Here is a 24,190-nt window from a genome sequence, read left to right on the forward strand (position 1 = left end):
TGCTGTTTATCATGCTTGGCTGGTATGTTGTGTTTGGTTGAGGCGACACTGAGGTGAGCTGCATGAGCGACACCATCCACCCGCCCTCCTTACACCTTCAGGCAACCCAGGAAGCACATGCACATCCACATGCAAAACCCTTACAATACACCCCATGGACAGTGATGACCACTCATGCAGTGCACCCAGCGTCTTCCTGCTTCACCTCCACCGTGACCATTTAGTGTCCCAAAACACAAGAAAATGAACAAAAGTAAACTAACCCTGTTTGATTATCTGTGGGTACCACCGTCATACATACCCACCGGGGGAGAAAACTGTTGTGTTTTAGAGGTTTCAGTTTAATTCATCTGAATTTAATTAAGGTCAGAGGGGAAAAATTGATTGCAGAGTCTATTTTAGCTCAGTTTTCCAGCCTCTTAGCTTCCATTAATTTTGCATGGCATCATCGACCCTACTGAGCTGAGGCATCCTGGGGCGTCAGCCTGAGCCTCTCTGTCACACTCACAACCGGAAGGGTGCACCCATACAGGCAAGCACAAACAGAGTATGTCGAGATAGACACATTCATTCAAACACGTGCGCACGCACACATCAAATTCCAGACCCTGGGGCCTGTGCCATTCACAAACACCCCCTAATTGAATGTTTGTGTTTAAATTCAATGGCACTTTTTTAGAAAGGAAGAGCAGTGAGAGCATTTACCCGATGGCTGCTGGCCTAGATAGTAACTTCAGGCAAGACGTGTGGATACGTCACTTCCATGGTTACGGGATAGGGGCCCTCTTTCCTCCCGTCAGCGTGAAACTGTAAAATGTTTGTGTTTGTTGGATTTCAATGTTTTAGTGCATGGGTGGAGAGGGGTGTGGGCATTGAGTGGGCAGCAGTCACAGAGTCATCAGGACTTTTGAGTGGGTTTCATTTTGGGAGAGTGGGAACAGAGAAAAACAGGGCTTTGATGATGATGATGATGATGATAGAGGCACATGGACAGTTCCTGACGTCCTTCTCTTGTGTACTGGATTCCAATTTAGTTTAATGGTCCTGCAAATTGCATGAAAGCTTTGGGAAATAAATGAATATTGCACTTAAGATTCATTTGCAATCACTGTAATTTTAATATAATAAAACTTGATGTTAGTCTTTCTGTCTTTCAGTTATTTCCTGTTTTACTTAGTTTTCTCTCAAATCTTGTTATGCTTTTGTTCCTTTCCCTCCTTTCAGATTGTTATAACTTTCAGTCTGTGCCAGATCTTCAATGCTCCTCATGTATATGTCTATAAAGCCTCCCTATGTCCCCTCCATGTGTTTCACTAGTCCTTGTGTTTCGGTTTTTGGACCTATTTTGGTTTCACATTTGAACTTTGTGTTTCTGGGTTTACATCACCATTAAGAGTCCTGCATTTGCGTCCTCTCTCCACCCCTACCTAACCTGACATAAATACTCTTTGGTCATTATTAAATGATAAATCCTAAGCCTCTCCACACTTGCCCTACTCCCACACTATTTATGGTTGCCAGAGTCAGAAATATTTAAATAATAAACATAGAGGGTTTTTGTTAAGTAAAAGGGTAAATATGTTTTGGATCTTGTCAGAGACCTGAATTTAAGGATTTAGTGTTTTAGCTACAAAACATTTTGATGGTGTTGTATTTATGTATCAATATTTTCTTCAGTTTTTTCTCTGCAGCTGATTAACAGTGTTTAAGAGTCAATACACCTTTGTGTGTTTTAGCATTAGCATTATGCATGAACACACATCATATTAAAATATTTGTACTGGAATGCATGTGTGTCTGCTAATATTTGCCTGCTTGTATTAAAAGGAATGCCACCACGCATGTGTATACATAGCTGTTTGAGTTTACTGACTGATGTTTGCCCCTGAGTGGATATGTGTCTATATAAGGACTGTGCAGAGTTAGGGGGAAGCACAGGGTGAGGCAGGCAGTCGGGACACTGCACAATGCGGCTGTGACTGTGTGACTAATCCAAAAAGGAATAGCATGGCAAGCATCACTCCAACATCCTGACTTGGATCTGAATATGGAGTATTTTGAGTTTTAATCATATGCTACATTGTATGCATTTTATCAATTCAATTCAATTTCATTTACATAGTGCCAAATCACAACAACAGTCGCCTAAAGGTGCTTCATATTGTAAGATAAAGATCCTGAAATGATACAGAGAACCCCCAACAATGAGATGACTCCCTATGAGCAAGCACTTGGTGATAGTGGGAAGGAAAAAACTCCCTTTTAACAGGAAGAAACCTGCAGGAGCAGGCTCTGGGAGGGGCAAACATCATATAGTCTTATGTCTTTTAAAGGCCTGTGCTGAAGTGGTGTGAATTCCCCTAATGAAACAAGTCACTGAATAGGAAGTTGGGTCTTACCAACAAATAATTATTAGTAGAATTAATCATAAAAGAACAATTTCTTTGGATTTTATTACTGCAAATGGTTAAGTACCTGTATGCACTCACACTTACCTTTTTATTATTTATTTATTTAAGTGATTCTAAAGCTGCGTCCTTTCTCGAAAAATTTGGACAGTCACATGAATCATAGCAACAACAGTTCACCGCTGTCACAATGACCTACAGAGAAGTCAAATTTAAAGTCAGAAGTTTTCAACTATCTACTTTATTATCGAGATCAAAGATTAATCGCAGAGTTTGTTGTTTTAAGACCACATGGATCACACTCTGCACAAAGGATCATAAGAACGAAATCATTTTTAAAGAGAGTATTTAGTATTTTCTTTGCTGATTTACACATCAAACCTGCAGCCTTTGCACTTCAGGTTAATTCTGTTATGATAAGTCAGTCTGAGAGCCAATTCAGTCAGTGGAAATGAAATCCTCTTAGAAATTACAGCCAGCTCTGCCTGGTCAACTCATTTTCTGTGTGGAATTTATTTAGTATTGACAGAAAACAATTTCATTTCAGGGTTTGCTGCAGAGAAAACTGTGTGTCTGGACTCTGCTGAATTTCTGTGAAGGGAAGATTAGGGACAAGTGGGTTCAATCTACCACGGTGAATGAAACACAAAGCGTTCTATTACTGCCGGGAAACTTTGAGTGTTTTTTGTGTTATTGTGCAGAAATGGCATTGTGTGAGGGGGTTCAATTTCTCTGTAAATTCGTCTTTTTCTGAATGGTATTTCTTCTTCCATTAAAGCCTCAGCATGTGTGCCTGTGTGTGTTATGGAGGTGGTACAGTGGCTGTCTGGACATGTGACAAGGACCTCACAAGGTCAGCAGCTCCTTGTGGCAGCAGCGATGCTGTTTTTATGCCTTTGTTAGACCGGATTTTTTAACTTCTAGGCATTGGATCTTTATTGCTGGAGGAACGTAACCAATTTAAATGCTATGTGTTACAAAAAAATGCTTAAAAAGGGTTAAAGGGCTACTTTAGTATCTCACTTTCATAAAATTTCATGTGACAGATTAACAAAAGAATAGTCAGATTAAAGCCGGCATGTCTAAAATATTCTCTTTTTTCTGTCTTAAAAAACTGAAAATAAATGAAGCTTTGCATTCAAAGAAGACATTACTCCATTTTCATGAGCTAGCTAGCAATTTTTTTTCAAAATCTGGAAGTAGAATATTAGTGTAAAGCCCCTCAAATTTGAAATAAATATATATATATATATATATATATATGGATCTATGGTACAAGATCCATAGAGGCTGGGGTCTATCACACCAGGCAAGACCCCAGGTCCAGGCTGTGTAAAGATGCCCCAGAGACAATCCAGCACATAACAGCAGGGTGCAAGATGCTAGCAGGCAAGGCATACATGGAACGCCATAACCAAGTGGCCGGCATAGTGTACAGGAACATCTGTGCCGAGTATAACCTGGAAGTCCCGAGGTCAAAATGGGAGATGCCCCCAAGGGTGGTGAAGAATGACCGAGCTAAGATCCTGTGGGACTTCCAGATACAGACGGACAAAATGGTGGTGGCTAACCAACCGGACATAGTGGTGGTAGACAAACAGAAGAAGACGGCCGTAGTGATCGATGTAGCGGTTCCGAATGACAGCAATATCAGGAAGAAGGAACACGAGAAGCTGGAGAAATACCAAGGGCTCAGACAAGAGCTCGAGAGGATGTGGAGGGTGAAGGTAATGGTGGTCCCCGTGGTAATCGGAGCACTAGGTGCGGTGACTCCCAAGCTAGGCGAGTGGCTCCAGCAGATCCCGGGAACAACATCAGAGATCTCTGTCCAGAAGAGCGCAGTCCTGGGAACAGCTAAGATACTGCGCAGGACCCTCAAGCTCCCAGGCCTCTGGTAGAGGACCCGAGCTTGAAGGATAAACTGCCCGCAGGGGCGTGCTGGGTGTTTTTTTATATATATAAATGTGCCTTACACTCGCAGGGCCTTCATGAGTTAGTGTGACCCACGAGTCCTAGTGCCAGTCTCAAGCCTGGATAAATGGGAGGTTTGCATCAGGAAGGGCATCTGGTGTAAAATCTAACCAATCTGATCTGTCCACTGTGGTGATCTCTCAGAAAATAAGGGAGTAGCCAAAAGTAATTACCTACACAAGTCAAAATTAAATGCTTTTTTTTTTTGCCCTTTAAAAAACCTGTCAGTTTAATGCTACCAAATAAGTTATATTTGCATCCATTTGGCTAACACATACTAACACTGCTTAAAAAAACAAAAACAAAAACAAAATAAACACCTGAAGACCATAAAAGCTGGAAAAATAAGGGTATTATATAAAGCCATACTTTTAATTCTTATTAATATTAAATGGAGCCCAAAGTTTACCAAATGTAAATATGTCAGGTCAACACTAAATATTGGCTGTCTTTGTTAATTTTAGTTGTGTGTTCTGCTCTAACATAGCATGTTTTTCTGACTTTACTATCCGTTTTTATTTTGGCTTTTATTGATTTTGTGGGTGGGAAAGGCTCAGATTGATTCACTGATAGTTGAAAAGGGTGATTGACAGGGCCACAGTAACAATGAAAGAGCTGTTTGGGAAGGCGGAAGAGAGGATCGGGACTATCTAACATTTGGGATTTGATCTTACCTCACAGTCGGACTCCTCTTTGGTCTTACACTCCCAGGTGTATCTGCTCATGGTTTTCTGAGGGGAGGGGGATGGGGCAAAGGGTTATACTCCTCAAAAACCATACAAGGCATCCTCAGAAAGACAGATAAGGACGGACAGAGAAAGAAGGAGGGTGAAGCGGAAAGAAAGAAAGAGAAGTAGCGAGAGGCACGGCAGATCAGAGGTGATACAGAGAGATTAAGTGGCAAGAGAGGCAGAGGGAGAAGAGGGAGGCAGACAGGAAGAGATAGAGACAGATAAAACAGAGAGAGAGAGATGGAGCACTGGAGACAGAGACCAATAGTAGGAGTAACTAGACTTCCTCTCGGATGTCAGCTGATATTCCCAGCTGGCTACAGATGCGGACTCTGGTGCTGCCTGGTTGTAACTCTGTATCACCACAGTACGTACAGTTTTGGATATTTCTGTTCAGGTCTCAGCCTTCATAGCACAGACACTGCGCTGTTAGTTTGGAAGGGAATTCAGGGTATTTGCTTTATTAGAGGATTATTTGGGGTTTATTTGGGGAAAACTGGTGAGTTCGTGTGGTTTTTGGTTTGGGTAAGTTCATATGGAAAGGTCAGTTTTGTATGTGGTTGGCAAACCTGTTGCAAAATTAATCTGGGTTGAATAGTAGTTGGAAACTTTAAGATAGTGTAAGATACTAGAGAAGGAAATCAGTTACATAAGTAAATGATTTAATAATCACTTGCAATATTTTATATATTCTGATTTATTTCTTTTACCCTTGGACACCCTCACTCTCAATAGCACTAGCATTTTTTTATTAAACGTTCATTCGAAACACTGGAAATCTTAATTCAGAATACAAATATAAATTAATAGACCTGCAGGATAAATATGTGAAGCCTGACATTGCTACGGTGATCGTAACCCAGCCTTGTGCTTAAAGGTATATTTTTGTAAATAAATATTATCCTTCTCACCAAATACTGTGATGGAAAATATTTGCACAACAGTCCTAAAGGCATTTTTACATTTCCATGTTTGCTAGCCTGTGGGTTCTTTTTTTACTGTCTTCTCTGGCAAATTCCTGCATTTCTTGGTTCATTTTCACCAGCTAACTATAAGTCAGTGATATGTATGACACTGCATCAGAAATGTGTACTATACATAATCGTCAGAATTATGTGTAGATCTCACAGTGTAGCTTAAATTGTGCAAACAGTTTACAAATACTATTCAACCCAATGATGAGAGGTAATTTGCAGGGTTTGATGGGTTGTCCTGAGTTAGGAAGGAGAGCTAAGAGACGATGTTAGAATACGATGATGGTTTTTTTTTTTACTGCTTTGAGTTTTTAGATATTTCAGGGTTATAAATGGTAAACGGTATTTAGGTGTGGTTACAATGAATGGTTGTGACAGTTTTCCATCTAAAAACTGCTAGCCTATGCTGTCGCATAATATTAAAGATAATCATAAAGTAAAAACAAAAAAACTAAACAAAACAAAAAAACCCGAAAAAACCTACAAAGTTGTTAGAGGGTGGTACCACATTTTCAAAAGGTTTAAAATCTGAAAACAAAACAAACTCTTTACCAGTTGTAGCACTACAACTACCCATGCTGCTACAACGTTAGCGTTAGCTCTACAAGCTACCCATGCTTCAGTTAGTGAGGTACCTGTCGAATCTCTGCTGCCTCCTTCAGGCAGCAGCGAGACGTTGCATCTCAGATGTTTATCCTGATAACCCCAACCATGTCCAGGGAATATCCCTTAAAAGCTTACCTGGTTCTGGGATTCCTTTCCCCATTTTCTCCTCCCCCAGAAATCCAGAAAACCCTCCCATTTCCCCGCCCACTTTCAGGATAAACAAGTCAAGCAGACAATTTGTTAAAAGTACAGATTTCTTAGCAGCAAAGCAAAGCTGCGGTGGCTGATATGGCCACTGGGTGGCGCATATTAGCGACAGAGCAGGCATGCCATGACATCCTGATGCAAGAGGTGATCAAAAAGAGATGGGATAGGGAGGGGTCACAGAGGGGAGTTTTTTGTTTTTTTCTTATAGTAATCAGGGCGGTGGCTCAGTTTGCAGCTGCATTATGAAAACAGTCCATAAACATTCAGACTACATGGTTTCAGGAAATCAGTGTTTTTTGGACACTACTCAGACAAAATAAATTAGGGAACTGTTTTAGACTTTGCCTAAGATAAGAAATTATAGGTTATTTCCAGCCATTCTCACTATTTCAAGTTTTCATTGTACTTGAACTATGCTATGTTGTAAAATAGGATAAATAAAAACTACACCAACAAACTAAATCAATAAACAGAATCAAACTATAAGCCTTTACAAAAGTTGTGTTGCAATGGTAACGGGCTGTAAGGGCTCAGTTACTCCTTGGGTATTTATTTCTATGATTCATTACAGTCCATAATTCAATTCAATTCAATTCAATTCAATTTTATTTATATAGCGCCAAATCACAACAAAAGTCGCCTCAAGGTGCTTCATAACTTAACAGCAGACATCTAAGTCCTCATATTTGTAGCTTGTCAGTGATTTTGAGAACAGCATTTGTATGACATGCGGGACCTTTGTGTTGGTTAATGAGAAACTTGTTTCACATTGTAAAGACATTGTAGACATGACGATCCACAACAGGAAGTGTTTCAAAAAGGCGTATTCTTCAAGTTTCAATCAAATTAGCTTTTCTCATTGTGTTAAAATGATAATTGAAAATGCAGTGTGTAGATCTACAGTTGCTAAAGGTCCTTGACTATCTGTGCAGATATTACAAATATAAGTCAGGACATGACTTCATTGTCATGGGTACCGTATATAGTACAGAACAGCATATTTTCACATGTTTATGCTCTTTAACTTGAAGTCGTGTTAAATTTAAATTTTAAAATGTAAGAATTGAGAGATTTAATGCATTTTTCTTGTTTTTCCAGGAATTGAAATGTATATATGGGATGAAATTCAACTTGCAGATGATGCAAAATAGCTTCTAATGTTATGTGAGTTTTCATCTTGGTTCATTAAAATAAGAATTTGAGGTATTACAAAGACAAAAAAACCAAACAGGAAAACCTGTAGAAAAAAAGAGTGTGATTTGTTTGTGATAAACAGGCTCAAATTTAACTTCAAAATTAATTCATGTGATATTCTGATTAATGGATTAAATTTGTTCTTAGATAAAATCCTATGAATGTGAGGGTAGAAATTATTAGAGTGCATGGATGCCCACTCGCTTTTATTGCATTTAGATTTCCTGCAGTATTTTAGAAAACTCCCACCATTCTTTATTGCACTATGACCACTCCCATCCCCCTCCTTTAGCATTTCACACCTCGGAGTATTGGAGAATACTCATGCCCATGCATTTGGAGGAGAGTCGAGGGCCCGGGCAGGATTTGGGGGAGATGCAGAAAAAGGGGTGAGAGATAGAGGCGAGAACCACGTTACCTGACAGATAATGTTATCATAGTAAGCCAATGCACGGGCATGAGGGACGTTAGGAGGGGTGTCGCACAGTTTCCTTACATTTGGGTGGGAGCCCTCAGCGATGGTGGACAGCGAGAAATTATCATTGTGCTGCTCCGATGAAGGCCGGTACTTACTGCTGGGCATCAGAGGATGGGATGGAGAGGATGATGAGAAAAAAGAAGGAAACAATTAGGAGAAGAAAGATGGAAAAAAATAAAGATGTTGAGAAATTCAGAGAAGGAAAGAATAAAACACAGAGCACAGCAGCGAGGTCAAAGATGAAAGTGAAAAGATGTGAATTTGGGAGGACAAAAAAAAGAAGGTTGGAAAAGAGCGAAGATGAGGAAAGAAAGAATGACAGTAACGAGAGTAACGGTAGGAAAATTGCAGGGCCAGGTTTGGAAATGTAAGTTGCCAATTTGAGGATCCAGCAAGTAAAAAAGGGAGATGCAGCAATGATGTGAAAAAGAAAAGGGCATTAGGCGACAAGAAGAAGACAAATGGAGAGATGGTAAAACAAAATGGGATCATAGGAGAAAATACCAAAGTATCAGTGGAGGAAAAAGTGAAGAAAATGACAAATTTAGGGAAAGATTACATTGTTGACAAAAAAGATAGAAGGGGAGAGAAAAAGCAAGAAAGCAGCATTAGTCAGACAGCAAAAGATTAGGACTTCTGCTTGTCAGAAAAAATCAGACACAAACATTTTATCTGTGATGCAACGAACTAAGAATAAAAGGATACCTGGATCAGTCAAAAGACTTCACCTTGACTCACATTTGACCAATGATTGTTTAAAACAGGGAAAAATCCAAACAAGTTAAAAACATACTTTTGTGTAGATTCACTTTTTCTCAACTCAGCTGACACGACTGATGCAACTGATCTGTGTTAATAAAATCTAGGAAAATAAAAATCTCTACCATACAAATACATTATACACATCCCCCGCCACAATATGAAGCAGTATCGAGTCTTGGACTGTAAAAATATCTGGTGGTTACAGGTTGCGAAAAGTCTGGATTGTCCACCTACAACATCGTTCAAAACCCTGCAAAATGAAACCTGCTGTTTTCAATCAGCAGTTTTCAGAAAGGAATTAGAAATGCGAGCACTGATGTAACAATCTTTTATTTAATCAGACACTAATGGGGTGAAATTACCTGCTTTCACACATCACTTCCCTGATCAGAACATGGATGTAGGAGGAAAAAAAAATCATTATTCTCCTAAAGAAGCAGCTGTATATTGGCTATTTTCAGCAAAAGGCATGCAAAATCTGCACCAGGTCCTAAAATTTTAATGCTCTGATGTTAGATTTTTAACTGTTTTACTACAGTTTTATTGGCTTGATTGATTATTATTTTTTATTTATTAGCATTTTAAGACTATTTTTGTCACTGTTACAATAAAAAGCAGTTAACTACTTCTGGCTGCTCCCCTATTCACAAGGGGCTGCTACAGCAGGTAGCTCCGCATGTTTGATTTGGCAGATTATTTACACCCAATGCCCTTCCTGACTCAATCCCAAAGGGATTTGTATCTCCTCCTGGGATGGAACCAGGGATTCATATGGAATTGCACAAAAATTAAAAATCAAAAAAACAAAACAAAAAAAACTGCCTTTTAAAAAAATGAAAGAGTAAATAAATTGCAGCTAAAATCTAATATTTTGTTGACCCATCCATCCAACCCAACTTCATCTGTGTATAGCTCAGATTTCCTTTTCTCCTCTGATGATAAGAAACATGTATTGAAAATTCCTGCAAAGTGTTTCTTTTTTCCATCTTACGCCATAAAGGAACATCTTTTTACTGTATGTTAGGTTACTAAGCACACACAATGGAGCACTGACGACATATGCAGTATGGTTTAAACTATTGCGCTTCTGTCATTCACCATCTAATCTGTCTCCTGAAAACGAGGTGTACTGCTGTGAAACAGACACAGATACACTCTGGCTTTTCTTTCATCTCAGGAGAGAAGCAGCAAAGAGGAATTCCCTTTCTATTTTCTTCCACTTCAACTTCTTAACTCAAAGAGATGTGTGTCTCAGAGGTCAAAGCAGACAGTAGCAGAGTTTCATAGATTTGTGTCTTCTCAGCTGTTATTTGTCCCACGCACATATTAACCTTTATCCTGAGCCTCTTAACATTTTAAATCCCTTTCTTATCAATAGTTAAACAAAAGGCTGTGATCTACTTACTACACAGACACACAAAAAACACTACTGCTTCTCTGATCCGCGTTCCTGAGATTTATATTTGATGAACCACAGAACAGGAAAAACAAGGTAATGACACGAGAGGGGGAGACACTGAAGTGCATCACCAGCTTTGGACCATTCACTCTGCTGTCTTTCTGCCAATGGCTGTTAAAATGCTGCACCTAAGATAACAAATATATATTTACATACTTGTTGCAGAGTTTTGTGCAGATTCACAAATGAAAAACTTCACAATTAGCCATATAGCAGCTGCAGGTATCATGACGTTTTCTACCTGCCTAAACAGGCTTTCCTTAATATTATTTCCTTCACAATAATGAGCCCTAATATATCCTACAGGTTTGGTAATTTTTGATTATTGAAAATTGCCAGTGACAAGTACAGGGGGTGATAAATTGGTCACTAAATGAACATACTGGTAAAGCTGGAAATTAGTATCAAAGAATTAAATGTAAGAAACAATAAACTGCAGTATAACGTAATAAAAACATGCATATGTAGTCTGAGCAGTTAAATACATAACTTGAATCTATCAGACAGGTAAGGGTAATGAGTATAGTGCTTATGATAAGTCAGACAGACCAAGGTTGAAACAGTCGTTCTGGATTTTGAAATAATATCCAGATTATTTGTCTTGAAGAAGGTCTGGGTGGATGGATGGGTCAATCTAACTTCATACTGGTGCTGTCATTTTGATTGAATTTGTCTTATTGTTACTGTTATAGCATCTACTAATGTTTAATTCTAACAAATTAGCATTCATAAACTTAAACATATTATTTCCTAAAAGTGAAACCAAGTTTGTTTTTTTTGGGGTGGGGGTGAATAGTAACTATGTAACAATTGATTCAGGATCCTATGTTTAATCTCATTCCAGCATTTGTCATTAATGACAATGAGCAGCTTCAGTTAGTATAAACAGCATTACATGAACAAACTGGTATTCAGCTTGATTCCAGATAGGTGACGCCTATAATTTGATCATTTAAATACTCGAGATAGAAAAAAGCTCATTACTGTTCAGATAGATGAAATTCCCTGAGGAATTTGAAAATGCTTCATAGCACTTCATCAATCTCTTCCTCCTCCCTCCCGTTCTCTCTTTTTTTCCCCCTGCTCCATCTTCGACCAGGATGTTGGGTCTGATCTCGACTGCGGCAGAGAAACACTGCAATTACCCAAAGCAGATGGGGGAGTGTGGGAGTCGCATGTATTCATGAGGCTTGTGAGAAGCACACACTCTCCTCTGTGTCACGTTGAGATTTTTTCTCTGTATCCGCCCTCTTTTATTCCTCTTTCACTTTCTCTTTCCTGCAACAGTCCCTCTGCCTGTTTCATCCTGCCCTCCTTTCTACTCCCCTAAAATGTCGCCCTTCGCCTCCATTTCTCCTTTATGCTCTCTTGCTTCTTTCTCCTTTCTTGCTCCTCTTTGATTTCTTTTGCCGACCACTTGATGAGGCTCTGTTGCCTCTTTCATGCTGCACCCTACCGCTCACACCCCTCAGGTCGCACAGCTGTATGTAGGTCAACCCCGCCTCCGCCTGTTTCTCCCAGCCTCCCTCCCCTCTGCCTGTTCAGACTGCCCTACTTTCAGCTGGATCCAGAGTACCACTGACATCACCCTATCCCCCCTTTTTTTTAATTTCTGCTCACTAGCATTACAGCTGCTACTGACTGCACTACTTTTCCTTCTCACCATCATCCTCATCGTCCATAATCTCCATTACCATGACTAGCAGGAAGATAACCTTCTCAGTGAAGCTAAAAATAAACACTATAGCGTGGGATCTGGTGATGAGGAGCCGGTCCTTGGGTTCACATTTGCATCCGTGATGCTTCTCATCCACAACAGCTCTGTTGCTAGGGAGATCATCACTAAAACGCCAGGACTGGCAAAGCAATGCCGAAACAACCCCCACCCACTCTTCTTGTATTCAGTCCAGCCCTGCAATCTGTCTGTCACTCTCTTTTTCTCCTTCACTGTCCTGTATATCAAAGAATCAGCCTTTTTTCGCGTTGTGCATTTTTACAAGTGTGTCCCGTGGTTACAGAATAAGGTCCCTCATTAACTCCATAAATTGTCCTGAACACGACTAACAATGTGTGTTTTAGAGGCCAAAGCAGTTCCTATATTAGAGCATTTTTAGTTAATTCTTTGCAACACATATATACATATACAGGTCTTCAAATATCCCAAGTATTATCTTCAGTGGTCAGGTCATTAGATACATGGGAGTGATCTGTGCAATCTAACTGAATCCAGCACAGCTCTTCTGCCCCAATGTTTACTGGTATGACACACACTCACATAAAAACACACATCTTATAGGTGTTAATCATTTAGGATGCAATGCATTAAAGCTGTGAAAAATGACCAGGATGTTCAGGAAAATATCTTTTATCAAAATAAAATCCATTAGTTTGTTGTAGAAAGGTATCAGCATCCTTTAATATGTCACTTTTTCAAAATAAAAGCCCCCAATTACTTTTTTAACAAAAAAAATGTGTGTTTCTAATGTTCTGACCCCATATTGCATTTTGAAGTATGCACAAACGTTTCTCATTTTTAAGTCTTATTCTTTAATGTTTAATTTTCTTATTTCTTGTGATTAAACTAAAAACTAAACATTTTGATATTCATTACTTTTGGTTCAATCTGCAAAACTTTACATCTGAACTCTTAAAGAGCTCTCTATACACTCTAGTAACATCAATGTAATTAAAGATGCAGTGCAGAGTAATTACTTCAGTGACTGACTGAAAAAGAAATGCTAATCGTTCTCCAGTATCTCAAGATTTCATGATTGCAAAATGCTCGACACATCCCCGTGTGCTGTAAGAAACTAAAACAGTTATTTTTTCCAAAAATGTTTAAAGCAGTTCAAAAATGAGGCAGGTCAATTAATCATAAAACATTAGGCTGAAAACATTTTTAAAAATCTGAACCACATGAAACCATTCAACCACAGTGGTGGTGAAAAATCCTTCACATCAAATATGCTTCATGCATCAAAAACACTTGCGATGCCTCAAAACCAGAACAAAACCTTTCCTGCTTTTCTTCTTTGCACTGCCTGCCGCAGCTATCTTGTCATCAGTTTTTCAGCCGGCTGCTCGCCATCAGCTCTCCATGCCGCCCCTCCCACCCCTGGCTTCCTTCTGCATTCCTTCAGACTGTCCTCGTCTCTTTGCCTTTTCTTTGTTGGCTTTTCCCTTCTCCTCCTACTTTTATACCTGTATTTTTCTTTCTTAGCTTCACTTTAAATAGCGTTAAACTATTCTCTGTCCTAGAAACTGGATTCAGACTAACCTCGATTTTTGACTCTATAACCAAGCATCCTATTAACCTCAAAGGTTTAAGTCTATGGTAAAAGGACATTATTCATTTATTTCCACTGTTGTCAAAAATTTTGACACGTGCATGTCGTGATTGTGGTTATGCAGTCGCTGTACTGCTGCAGAAAAGCTGCAGTTTCACTCTTTCGTCCTTGAGCTCAGCACTGAATCTCTTTTACTTCAAATGTTCTGAGTCATTCTTTCCTGAAAACTTTGCTGTGAGATGTGAGAAGTAATTGCTGTAAAAAAAAAAAATACACAAGCATTTTCTGCAGCCCTGTCTCTGAGAGAGGAAGACTCGTGTTATTGTTTACCTCACCTGCCTTTCTTTTTTTACGTTTCTAATATTTTCTGTAATTCTGCTACGAGCCTCTGACATTTTACGAAATCTTCACTCTGTGATTTCAGCTCCCTTTAATCACCTCTAAACATCTAAATTAAAATGGTGCAACATTCTTAATTAAAATGTAACTTTTACAAAAAACAGAAATTGTTTCTCAAATAATATCAAGTTTGGGTTTGGGTCCCTTAAATTAATCAGAGATTGTTGTTGTAGATCAGTGCTCTCTAAAAAGAGGCAGGATCCCTCAATGGGAGGTGCTTATCATACTCATTGAAATTCTGCTGTTCTTGGTTCTTATTATTATTTTCAGTCTTTGCCGCCTGTTGATCAACATGTTTCACAGCCAAACTTCTGAAAACAATCCTGCTGCGGTTTTAAACTCTGTACTTTTTCCTTTTTCTTATTGTACACCACTGATTTCATCACTTGCTCAGACATGCTGGTCCAAGGACCTTGCGAGCTCAGATATTTCAAACAGATCTTTTTTAGATTCCTTCTACCAAACTTATTTTCCCCTGTGCTCTCTCTCTGCATCAGCCGCTCTCTGTCGTTTCACACAAACACAAGCCAGGGTGGCACTTTGGCCCAACGGCAGTGCCAGCCAATAAACTGTTTTCTGGTTGAGTCATCGATGGAGGGAGTAATGTACTGCAGCTGAGACACAGCGACTGTCGAGTAGCTGATAATAAATCTGCTGCATCATATTGCCCAAAGGCCCCAGTTTTTAGTTTTGTTTGACTGATCTTTTAAAGTAAAAAAAAAAAATGAAGTAAGTGAAAGTTGAGTGTGGAGTTTGCAGGATACATGACAGAGGGGGTTTTATCTGTTTATTTCTTCTTCAGAATTTCCCTACTCAGCGGACTTAAACCATCTTTTATTTTGTTCTCTGGAAGCTCTTGTTTGCATTAACAAAAATATATCTAACACGCAGAGGCTGGTGGTATTGCCAGACAGAGTGAAGATAGACTAAACAACTAGATCCTTTCTTTTTTGAGCTGGATGAAGATCCAGTATTTAATAAAAATGGGAAGATAAACAACTTCCAGGTTTTTTTTAAATAAAAGGAAGATTTTGAGATTTTGGATTATTCGTTATTAGTACTGAAGAGTTAGAAGGGCAAAGATATGTATTTTTAAAGTGAACAACAGTACAAGGTGAGCTTTGCATATCAAAGGACTTGGTTGTGTCTGCCTAGCAGCACTTCTAAAGCGAAAAGTGACTTCAAATGTTACTTTGGCAAGAGCCAAGTCACCCATTCCCAAATATATAATTTAACACTTTTAAAAAAGTATTTATGAGAATCTAAATCAGGGGTGGGCAATTCCAGGCCCCGAGGGCCGGTGTCCTGCAGGTTTTAGATGTGTCCTTGAACCAACACAGCTGATTTAAATGGCTAAATTAGCTCCTCAACATGTCCTGAAGTTCTTCAGAGGCCTGGTAATGAACTAATCATGTGATTCAGGTGTGTTGGCCCAAGGTGAGATCTAAAACCTGCAGGACACCGGCCCTCGGGGCCTGGAATTGCCCACCCCTGATCTAAACTAATAAATTACTGCTACTCAGTGAATATTTTTATGTAGGATGATCATGGTTTGAATGTTTATTCAAGATGTCCTGCCCTAGTTGAAACAAAATGCATTTGTTTTTGTCACTTTTTATGATCATAATTATTTACTGGTTTGTAAGAGACCAGTGCACCCTACCCATTTTGGCCCCAAAATGCTCTCACTGTCTTGTTTACCATACACACATCAGCGGTACTAATCTTTACATGCTGTTATTTTGAGGCACAAACCAAATAAGGGTAAAAAAACCCAACTTTTTTTCAGACTTTTGTCGTCTCCTCACCTGCGCTTACGCAACTTCTTATTCTCTGTCTTGAGCACGTGGAGCTTCTTGGCGAAGCACACGATGATCATGAAGAGCAGCAGGACCACCAGAGCTGAGGTGCCCACGGCCAGACACATCACCTGGAACTCAGTAACCACCGACTCGCAACGGGCACCCTTGTGCCAGATGTAGTCCTGGACGTTGCATCTGAGGCAGACAAAGAGGTTTCAGAGGACAGGTTGAGAGAGAAATTGAGTCAGGTGGAATTACATATAGAGAGTAAAATCGGGGACAAGGGGAGGAAACAGAGCAGAACAAAAAGATATGACCGGGACGATGAACAGTGAAGAATGTGAAATGAAATAAGTTGTGAGCAGAAAGGGAAGGAAAAAAGAGATCAGTGAGTTAAAATCATGTCTTACCAATTTCTGCGAGTTTTGTGTGCCTGTCAGTTTCACGTTTTAGCCAGTTACAAGTTATACATTTGGCTTTTAAGAATTATTTAATGAACACACATGCTGTGAATGCCTCCGTACTCAAAGTCTCTTCATTAAAGTTCAGGATTTCCTCTCTGCTTCTGATTATCTTTAATCAGAAACAGAGAGATGTGGGAATTCAGGAGGCTCTTTACATGCTGCCAAAAGTCCTCCAAATGTTCCACAACATGATGCGTGTTACATAAACCTTCAGCGTAAAGCCATCTACTAGAAGAGCGTTTGTCGCCGGCAGGTTTGTGAATGCTTTATTGAAAAATATACAAAGTCATCACTATGTGTGTCTGAAAATAGAAAGTGAAAAAGGAAAAACAGCCTGAGGTGATTTTTTTTATAAACACACTCGCCATCAAACAAAAACACACGCATACACAGTCAGAAAAGATATTAGCGTTTAGAACATGTAACACAAAACATATGGGCAACCATGTGTGGATGTATATTGTGTGCACACACACACGTCGACACACAAAAACACACACAGCTGCCATGCAAGTCCCAGACTCCCTTCATAGCCATTTGGCGGAGTACGGTGTCCGCCCGGGGACATAAACGACAGGGGCAGATGGCTTTGTCTACAGACTGTTTGGCGTGTGAAATGGCAATGACTATTTCACCACTTAATGAGACTGTGATGCTGCAGAGAGGCACTACCTCACTGCCACAAGTGCAAAAATGCAGATGAAAAAAAGTGGAGGTTCATTTTTGCCTTAAAGGACTTTTGCTTATTATCCCAACTATGCTCAGTGATGTCTAGTTTAATTTCACCCATTTGTTTTCCTGCCAACAGTTAAATGTGGAGATCAATAGAACTAATGTGTGTGTGTGTGTGTGTGTGTGTCACAGAGCTAGAATTGTGAGGTATTAAGCTTAGCTGAGCTACCTTGGCTTTGTCTAAACTCACAGCTTGTACAAAGAAATTCTACCATTCTCATGTTTATAAAACTACATTCCAGAATAAAGAATGGTCATCATCAACCAAAAGCAGCCATTCATAATTTAATTTGTCTGATGTGTGAATTATTAACAAGCAGTCCTAAAATGGTACTGATCCATCCAAACTTTGACAACCTGTGTATAAACTTAAAAATGAACGACTCTACATATGTTGATTAGGTGTATTTCTGATATTTGGACAGTAGATTAGATTGAATGTTTCCAGTTGTTATGCTAAGCTGAGCTAATTGCATCTCTGATTTGGGTATATATGATTGCATTAACCATTTTAAACCTTCCAGGGACTCTAGATTCAGAAAAGGCCATGTTGTAACCTTAATTAATACTCGTGTGGTGACAGCTTTGGCTTTGGCTGCATCTCCGCTACTCTCTGTGTCACGTATTGTATCCATAGATCTACAGATCTACACAAACGGAGGACCATAAAAGTGATTAAAGGTGCTGGTGGTGCTCATACCCTCTGACCGAGCTCCATACATGTTAAACAGGCTTCTTTCACTGGCTCACTTCCTGTATCCTTCCTGAATCCGTGATGCTTTTATTTTGCCAGCTGAAGGAAACACTGGCAACATGCCAGGAGACGTTTTGAGTTCGTGCATGTATGCAAGAAAGAGAAGCGATGAAGCCCAATATCACTTTTTTTAAAAAATGTAGACTTCACTGCATTCACTCTCAGAGTGTTTCTGCATTCATACAAGTAAGAGGTTTATGTAAGATGGATAGAGGGAGGGTGTAGGTGGGGGAGAAAGGGACGGATGCATAAAGGAAGAAGGCGAGCAAGGATGTGCTAGTCACCATGGCAACCCAGCTGAGCGGCAAACAGAGCAGACGTGAGGCTGACATGCCATCAGACACATACATCTGCTCTGAGTGGTCCGGAGGGACACCATTCTGTGTTAGTGGCCAGTTCCCCGTTTATTTTTCTCCCATTCCCTCCCTCACTCCCCCTCCTGCTTCTTCACTCCTGCTGCTTGTCTTCTTAAAGATTTCTTTTCTTGTTCAGTGGCTCTCTTTCTCTCCCTTCATCTCCACCCTCATCTCTCTTGTCTCTCCTTCCTCCTCCTCCTCCTCCTGCACTTTGTCAAGCGCCTCCAGCTGAATTATGTCTCTCCTTTCAGTTTGTGCAACTGTATTTTTTTTTTACTCTTTTTTTTGACGTTAGGATTGAACACAGCAGTCCGAGTCGAATATCGTAATCTTGCTATAGTTGTAAAGGAATGAGCAAAACGAAAGCCAGCAATGACCCTATCTGTAATGAGTGTGTAGCCAAAGTCTGATCTATCTTATTCGTGTAATACACAAAAGTTCATCAACATCAAAATGAGAGAACAGAATTTAAATTTACAGCTCAGCTTGTCTCCAAAACTCCAACTGAGACAAATTCATCAATAATCAATCATTTTAATTTAGTGTGTTACCATGCTAACACTTGTTATTATGCACTCACTCTCCTGCCAACACATTCCCATTGTAGCCCATCAAATACTTTACACGTTGTGTCAGAAGCTGCTAGGACAAGGATACAAGCAAGGTGTCCTTTGGCATCGGTGCTTTGATGCACTGGCTGTGCTGATATTGAATACCAATAATTAATAATTATGTTTGAAAACGGGACAGTTCATCAACAGAGGGGCTGCAGTTGCTGTTCCTCCTTTGAGGTTTAAGTTCACGTTTTGCTACCCACACATTTAAGGCTTTAAGGACACGACACTTAATATGACACATTAACAATAATGATAAAGGAACAAGGAGAGCAATATTATTATTAATGATATCCTTTAATAATGACCAGGGCTAGGACTAGGACACTTATTTCATTGTTGCTACAACTCATCTTTCAATTCAGTTCAGTTCAATTGTATTTATGTAGGTGGTTGGAGGTTGGAGGTTGGAGGTTATGTTGGAGGTGAGCTTCCCTCCCTCCAAGACATCTACAGGAAGCGGTGCCTGAGGAAAGCGGGGAGGATCATCAAGGACTCCAGTCACGCCAGCCATAAACTGTTCAGACTACTTCCATCAGGAAGGAGGTTCTGCAGCATCCGGTCCCGTACCAGCAGACTGAGAGACAGCTTTTTCCATCAGGCCATCAGACTGCTGAACACGTCATAGACACCTCACCTTCACTACTGGAACTTTAACATTATGCACTCCATACTGTACAGTAATGCCACTGTTTTGCACATGTCTCAACTCTGTATATTTTTATATATTTTATTTATTGTTTGCTCTATTTAATTTGTAAAATATGTGTATACACACACACACACACACACACACACACACACACACACACACACACACACACACACACACACACACACACACGTAGAAAAATATTTAGTATACACATCCAGAAATGCATATACTATTATATATTGTACATATATTATTAGTTTCAGATGTAGCCATTCTTGTATTTTGCTTGTTTACATTATTGTATTTTGCACAACTCTGTTGCTTGCACACAAGAATTTCACTCACATGTACTGTACCAATGTACCTGCACATGTGATGTGACAATAAAAGTGATTTGATTTGATTTGAGAACCAAGATTTTGGTAAAAGTGGGACAGAAAAACTCCTTTTTAACAGGAAGAAACCTCCAGCAGTACCAGGGAGGCTCAGGGAGGGGTGGGCTAGTTGGGGTTGAGGGGAAGGACACAGAGACATGCTGTCGAAGAGAGCCATTGATTTAGGCACCAGTGCCTGTGTCTGTCTCAGAGACGTCAGTATTTGATGACCTGGGATTGAGAACGGGGCTCACTCTGTGATGTAAATAATGACTCTGTGACACAAGATATCCTCCAGAAACTTTAAGGAGATTTTAGTTTAAATTCTGATTGTGAAACAGAAGAACTAAGCTAATAGCAACATTTCTCTTATATCCAGTGTGTAAAGTATCTGAATGACTTACTCTGACAGAGGAAGGTCTTTGCCAATCAAGCCAATACAGAAACCCATGAAATCCCGCAGTCAGCTGATGTCATTTTTGTTACTGTTGGGTTAGGAACCATGAAAAGGACCAACTGAGATGTTTGTGGGAAAATTCATGCCATCAAGACTTCAAAGCATCACGAGTAATTATTAAGTACTGAATAAAAGCCTGTTTTAAAGTTTGATTGCACTTGGAATCAATTAGGAGAAAGAAGGTAGAAAAGTAAAAAGAAATGACGGAAAGATGAACTACCAGCTAATTCCATTGTTTTTGTGGGATGTGTTGACAGCAAGAATGACTCCGGCTTCCTCCATTAAGATTGTTGGAACACAGCTTAACAGGCTGACACAGGAGGAAATAGCTCGGCTGGCTTGGCTTGGCTGAATTTCCAAGAGAATCTTTAGGATTGAATTTCCTCCTCCAAAAGTCTCGCGTCCCCACCAGCTGAAAAGGGGTGAAATCAAACTGGAAAAGACCCTTGATCAGGGAGGAAAAAACTTTTACTATTAAATCTCCTTCAAAAGCACCCAACTCCACTTTGGCTGAGATATGACAGACAGCCTCCCTCATTCCCAGTCCTTCCTTCTATAACACTTCCCACATATCCCACAGCCCTTCCCTTTGTGTCCCACAGCACAGTTTTTCCCCCTCCCTAACCCATCATTATCTCCCTTGCCGCGGCTCACCACAGCCGCATTTAAAGCTACGTTGTAGCCTGGCAGTAATATATCGGAGTTAGACTTGGGGCATCCTGAGCCACATTACAAAGAGCTAACAAATCCTCTCAATATTTACCTGATTATGCTGGCCTGCTGTGCTGAGTGAGGCAGACAGAGTTTTTATTTAACTTGCAGAGGATGACAACAGTGCAGAATGGCTAATAGGACCCCCTGCTAGCTTTGATAAGGAGTAATGGAGGGTGAGAATGGAGGATATGAGGGGGGTAATGAGAAAAAAGTTAGGGTAGGACAGGGAACTGTGCAAGAGCAATGGTGTCCTCGGGATTTGCTTGTTTGTCATTCACCTAGGGACCATTTTTGATCCGAGGACACCACAAGGGTTACGATCGATGGATTGGAGCCAAAAGCAGATACTGCTACTCAGATTTTGGACAAATTGTCATGCAGCTCCCATGCAATATAGCCTAACTTGCTCACCTTAAAACCAGGTGGACCCATGAAGAACTATGATAAGCATATTCAACTTTTAGCAGTTGGCATCCCGTGCTTTCTTCTGTTTTTGTTGTTTAATACCCTCCTTAAGGGAAAGTGATTATTTTGCAGAGTAAAGAGAGAACAAGCAAAGGGGAGATGCATATTTTATCAGGGTCTTTGGAAGGTTAGAGGGAGAAACAACCAAACATGTCTTATCTAAAAGAGCTGGATCTGGGGTGACAAGAGAGAGCAAAGCTGGGTGTTTCCTGAATATTTTAGCATAAGTCCCAGATTTGCATTAAAAGCTGTGCTTTTTTCAAACATTGTTTTCCTTGAAGCAAAACACATTTTCTGATGCAATAACTCCAGAATGAGTATGAAGGGAAAAACTGAGTCATTCAGAAAGAGGTGAACGTCAGGATTAAAGGCCAGCGGAGGACAGGAAAGGGCACGGCACGCTGCGTCTGAAAACTATAAAACATAAGCTTTGATACTGGCTCTGAAACAAAACTTTGAGTTTCTGTTATTGAATGAAAACAAACATTCTCATTTTCCTAAGGGCTCTAGGAAGGTTCAGACAGAGGACAGGATTATAAAACTGGAGCTGGTTTTAAAACGTTGACGGAAAGAGCGAGGAAACACTGGATGCAAAGAGAATCTCATCAGACTAGAAATTTAATTAAGACAGAGAGTAAAAGTTCACGGCTTCTTGGTTTTGTTTTACCAAGGAAATTATGTTTGAATGGGCTAGAATCAAGTAGGGTACATGAAAAATACCCTTGACTTCACCAGCGCACTCAAAGACTTTACCCTCTGTATGTACAGGACTCTGCTCTCTGTGTAGTCAGAAACACCTCAGTCCAATCAAGAATTGTTGCTCTGATCTGAGTTTCTTTGATTTCCAAATACAACCACTTCTTAGTTAACTTGCACAGTTTTTTTAAATACTTGACACAAAGGCTATTCTATTCTATTCTATTCTATTCTATTCTATTCTATTCTCATTCATCTGTCTGAAGAAAGTTGTTTGAAGGTTGTCAGGCTGTAGAATGAATCTAAAATCAATCAAACACGTCCTTGCGGGTACTGAATGACACATAAAGTCCCATTTCAGATTAAATCTATCTACATATATAAACATACTAAGTGTTATAAAGTGGGACAGATAAGTCTTCATTTAGACAGTTAACAGTTAATATTTGGTGTGTGGTTACCAAATTATGGTGCTAAAACCTTTGTTGAGGCTTATCTAGTTTCTAACTTCCCCGCCATAGTCCTAGAACATGAGCAATGTCTCGACAACTGTAGTTTATAGAAAATCTTTCTGATCTTGGCTCAATGGAATTAGCTATATCGAGCTTTTCATACACATATACAATGACAGAATCGGTAATCTCTAAGAGTTGGTCTTGAGTTTGGATGTTTTCTATGTTTTGTTCTTGTAACAGTAACAAAGACTTATTTGACTCATAAATGCTTTTAGATCTTCTGCTTTCTCTCCACCTGAGCACCGGCTTCTGATTAAAAAAAAGAGTAGGTTATTTAGCCCAACTTTACACTGTTTCAATAAACTGTTGTGATATTTGTGTGCAACACCATGCAGCTGAAAGCGTTTACACCTTTCACCACTTACTGGCTTTTCTGCTGTTGTTTTAATCACATGAGACACTAGATAATCAGATAGGAGACAATGAAAAATAAAACTGATTATTAAGAAGGGAGCTCTCTGCAACAACTCAAAAAATAAAAGAGATAAATGAACAAAGAGACACTGTTTTTGTAATCCCGGCCACTTTGGTTTATTAATGTGCATTGTTGTATTATTTCAGGTCAGATGCTTTTTCTCTTTATTAGCCATCCACTTAGAGTTCCCTGAGGCATCACATCATCTGCAGTACATTCAAAACAAACCAGCTTAAATAAAATATCACCACATCGGCTTCCATTATGCAGATGAAACCATTATAGCCTCATTAGCAGCCACAGAGGGTTAAAAACTGGACCATTCAATCATCCAGCGAAGGTAAATCCTTGAACTGAAAACAGAACGGGATTTGAAATGTCACAACACGATCAATGTATTACATTTAGCTTAAAAAATTTCAGAAACAGTGTTGTTTAGAGGCATTGTGCTGGACGACGTTGCTCCAATTTTAGGGTAAAGCTAGGCAAGGACGCACATATATTGGTGCATATGCTTGCCTGCTTGGAACATCTAAATATAAACACCCAATTAAGCACATTCAGTTGGCTTGTCACATTTACATATCATTTTCTGCAGAGTTGCTTGACTGTAAGTACTCAGCTTCCTGCTATTATAAATAAACTGAGGCTGCTTAATGTTGCAAATGAGTCACTCAGCACAGAGCTGCAGATATGATTGT

At 39.7% G+C, this 24,190-nt stretch overlaps 1 protein-coding gene across 7 annotated transcripts in view; it reads right to left on the reverse strand.

Moving 5' to 3' along the window:
* cspg5a (chondroitin sulfate proteoglycan 5a) overlaps positions 1–24,190 on the reverse strand; it is a 58,718-nt gene that overhangs the window by 3,691 nt on the left and 30,837 nt on the right. The window contains exons 3-6 of one of the 7 annotated variants that reach the window (XM_026183824.1): positions 16,285–16,473; positions 8,588–8,666; positions 5,054–5,110; positions 706–807 (exon numbers count right to left, since the gene is read on the reverse strand). In XM_026183824.1, the coding sequence (XP_026039609.1) occupies positions 721–807; positions 5,054–5,110; positions 8,588–8,666; positions 16,285–16,473 (412 nt within the window). In that variant the 3' untranslated portion in view covers positions 706–720. Of the gene's footprint in view, positions 1–705; positions 808–5,053; positions 5,111–8,509; positions 8,667–16,284; positions 16,474–24,190 lie in introns of all 7 variants that reach the window. The other 6 variants (XM_026183821.1, XM_026183825.1, XM_026183823.1 and 3 more) reach the window with 6 other exon arrangements.

Source organism: Astatotilapia calliptera, chromosome 11, assembly GCF_900246225.1.
Source record: "Astatotilapia calliptera chromosome 11, fAstCal1.2, whole genome shotgun sequence".
NCBI lineage: Eukaryota > Metazoa > Chordata > Actinopteri > Cichliformes > Cichlidae > Astatotilapia > Astatotilapia calliptera.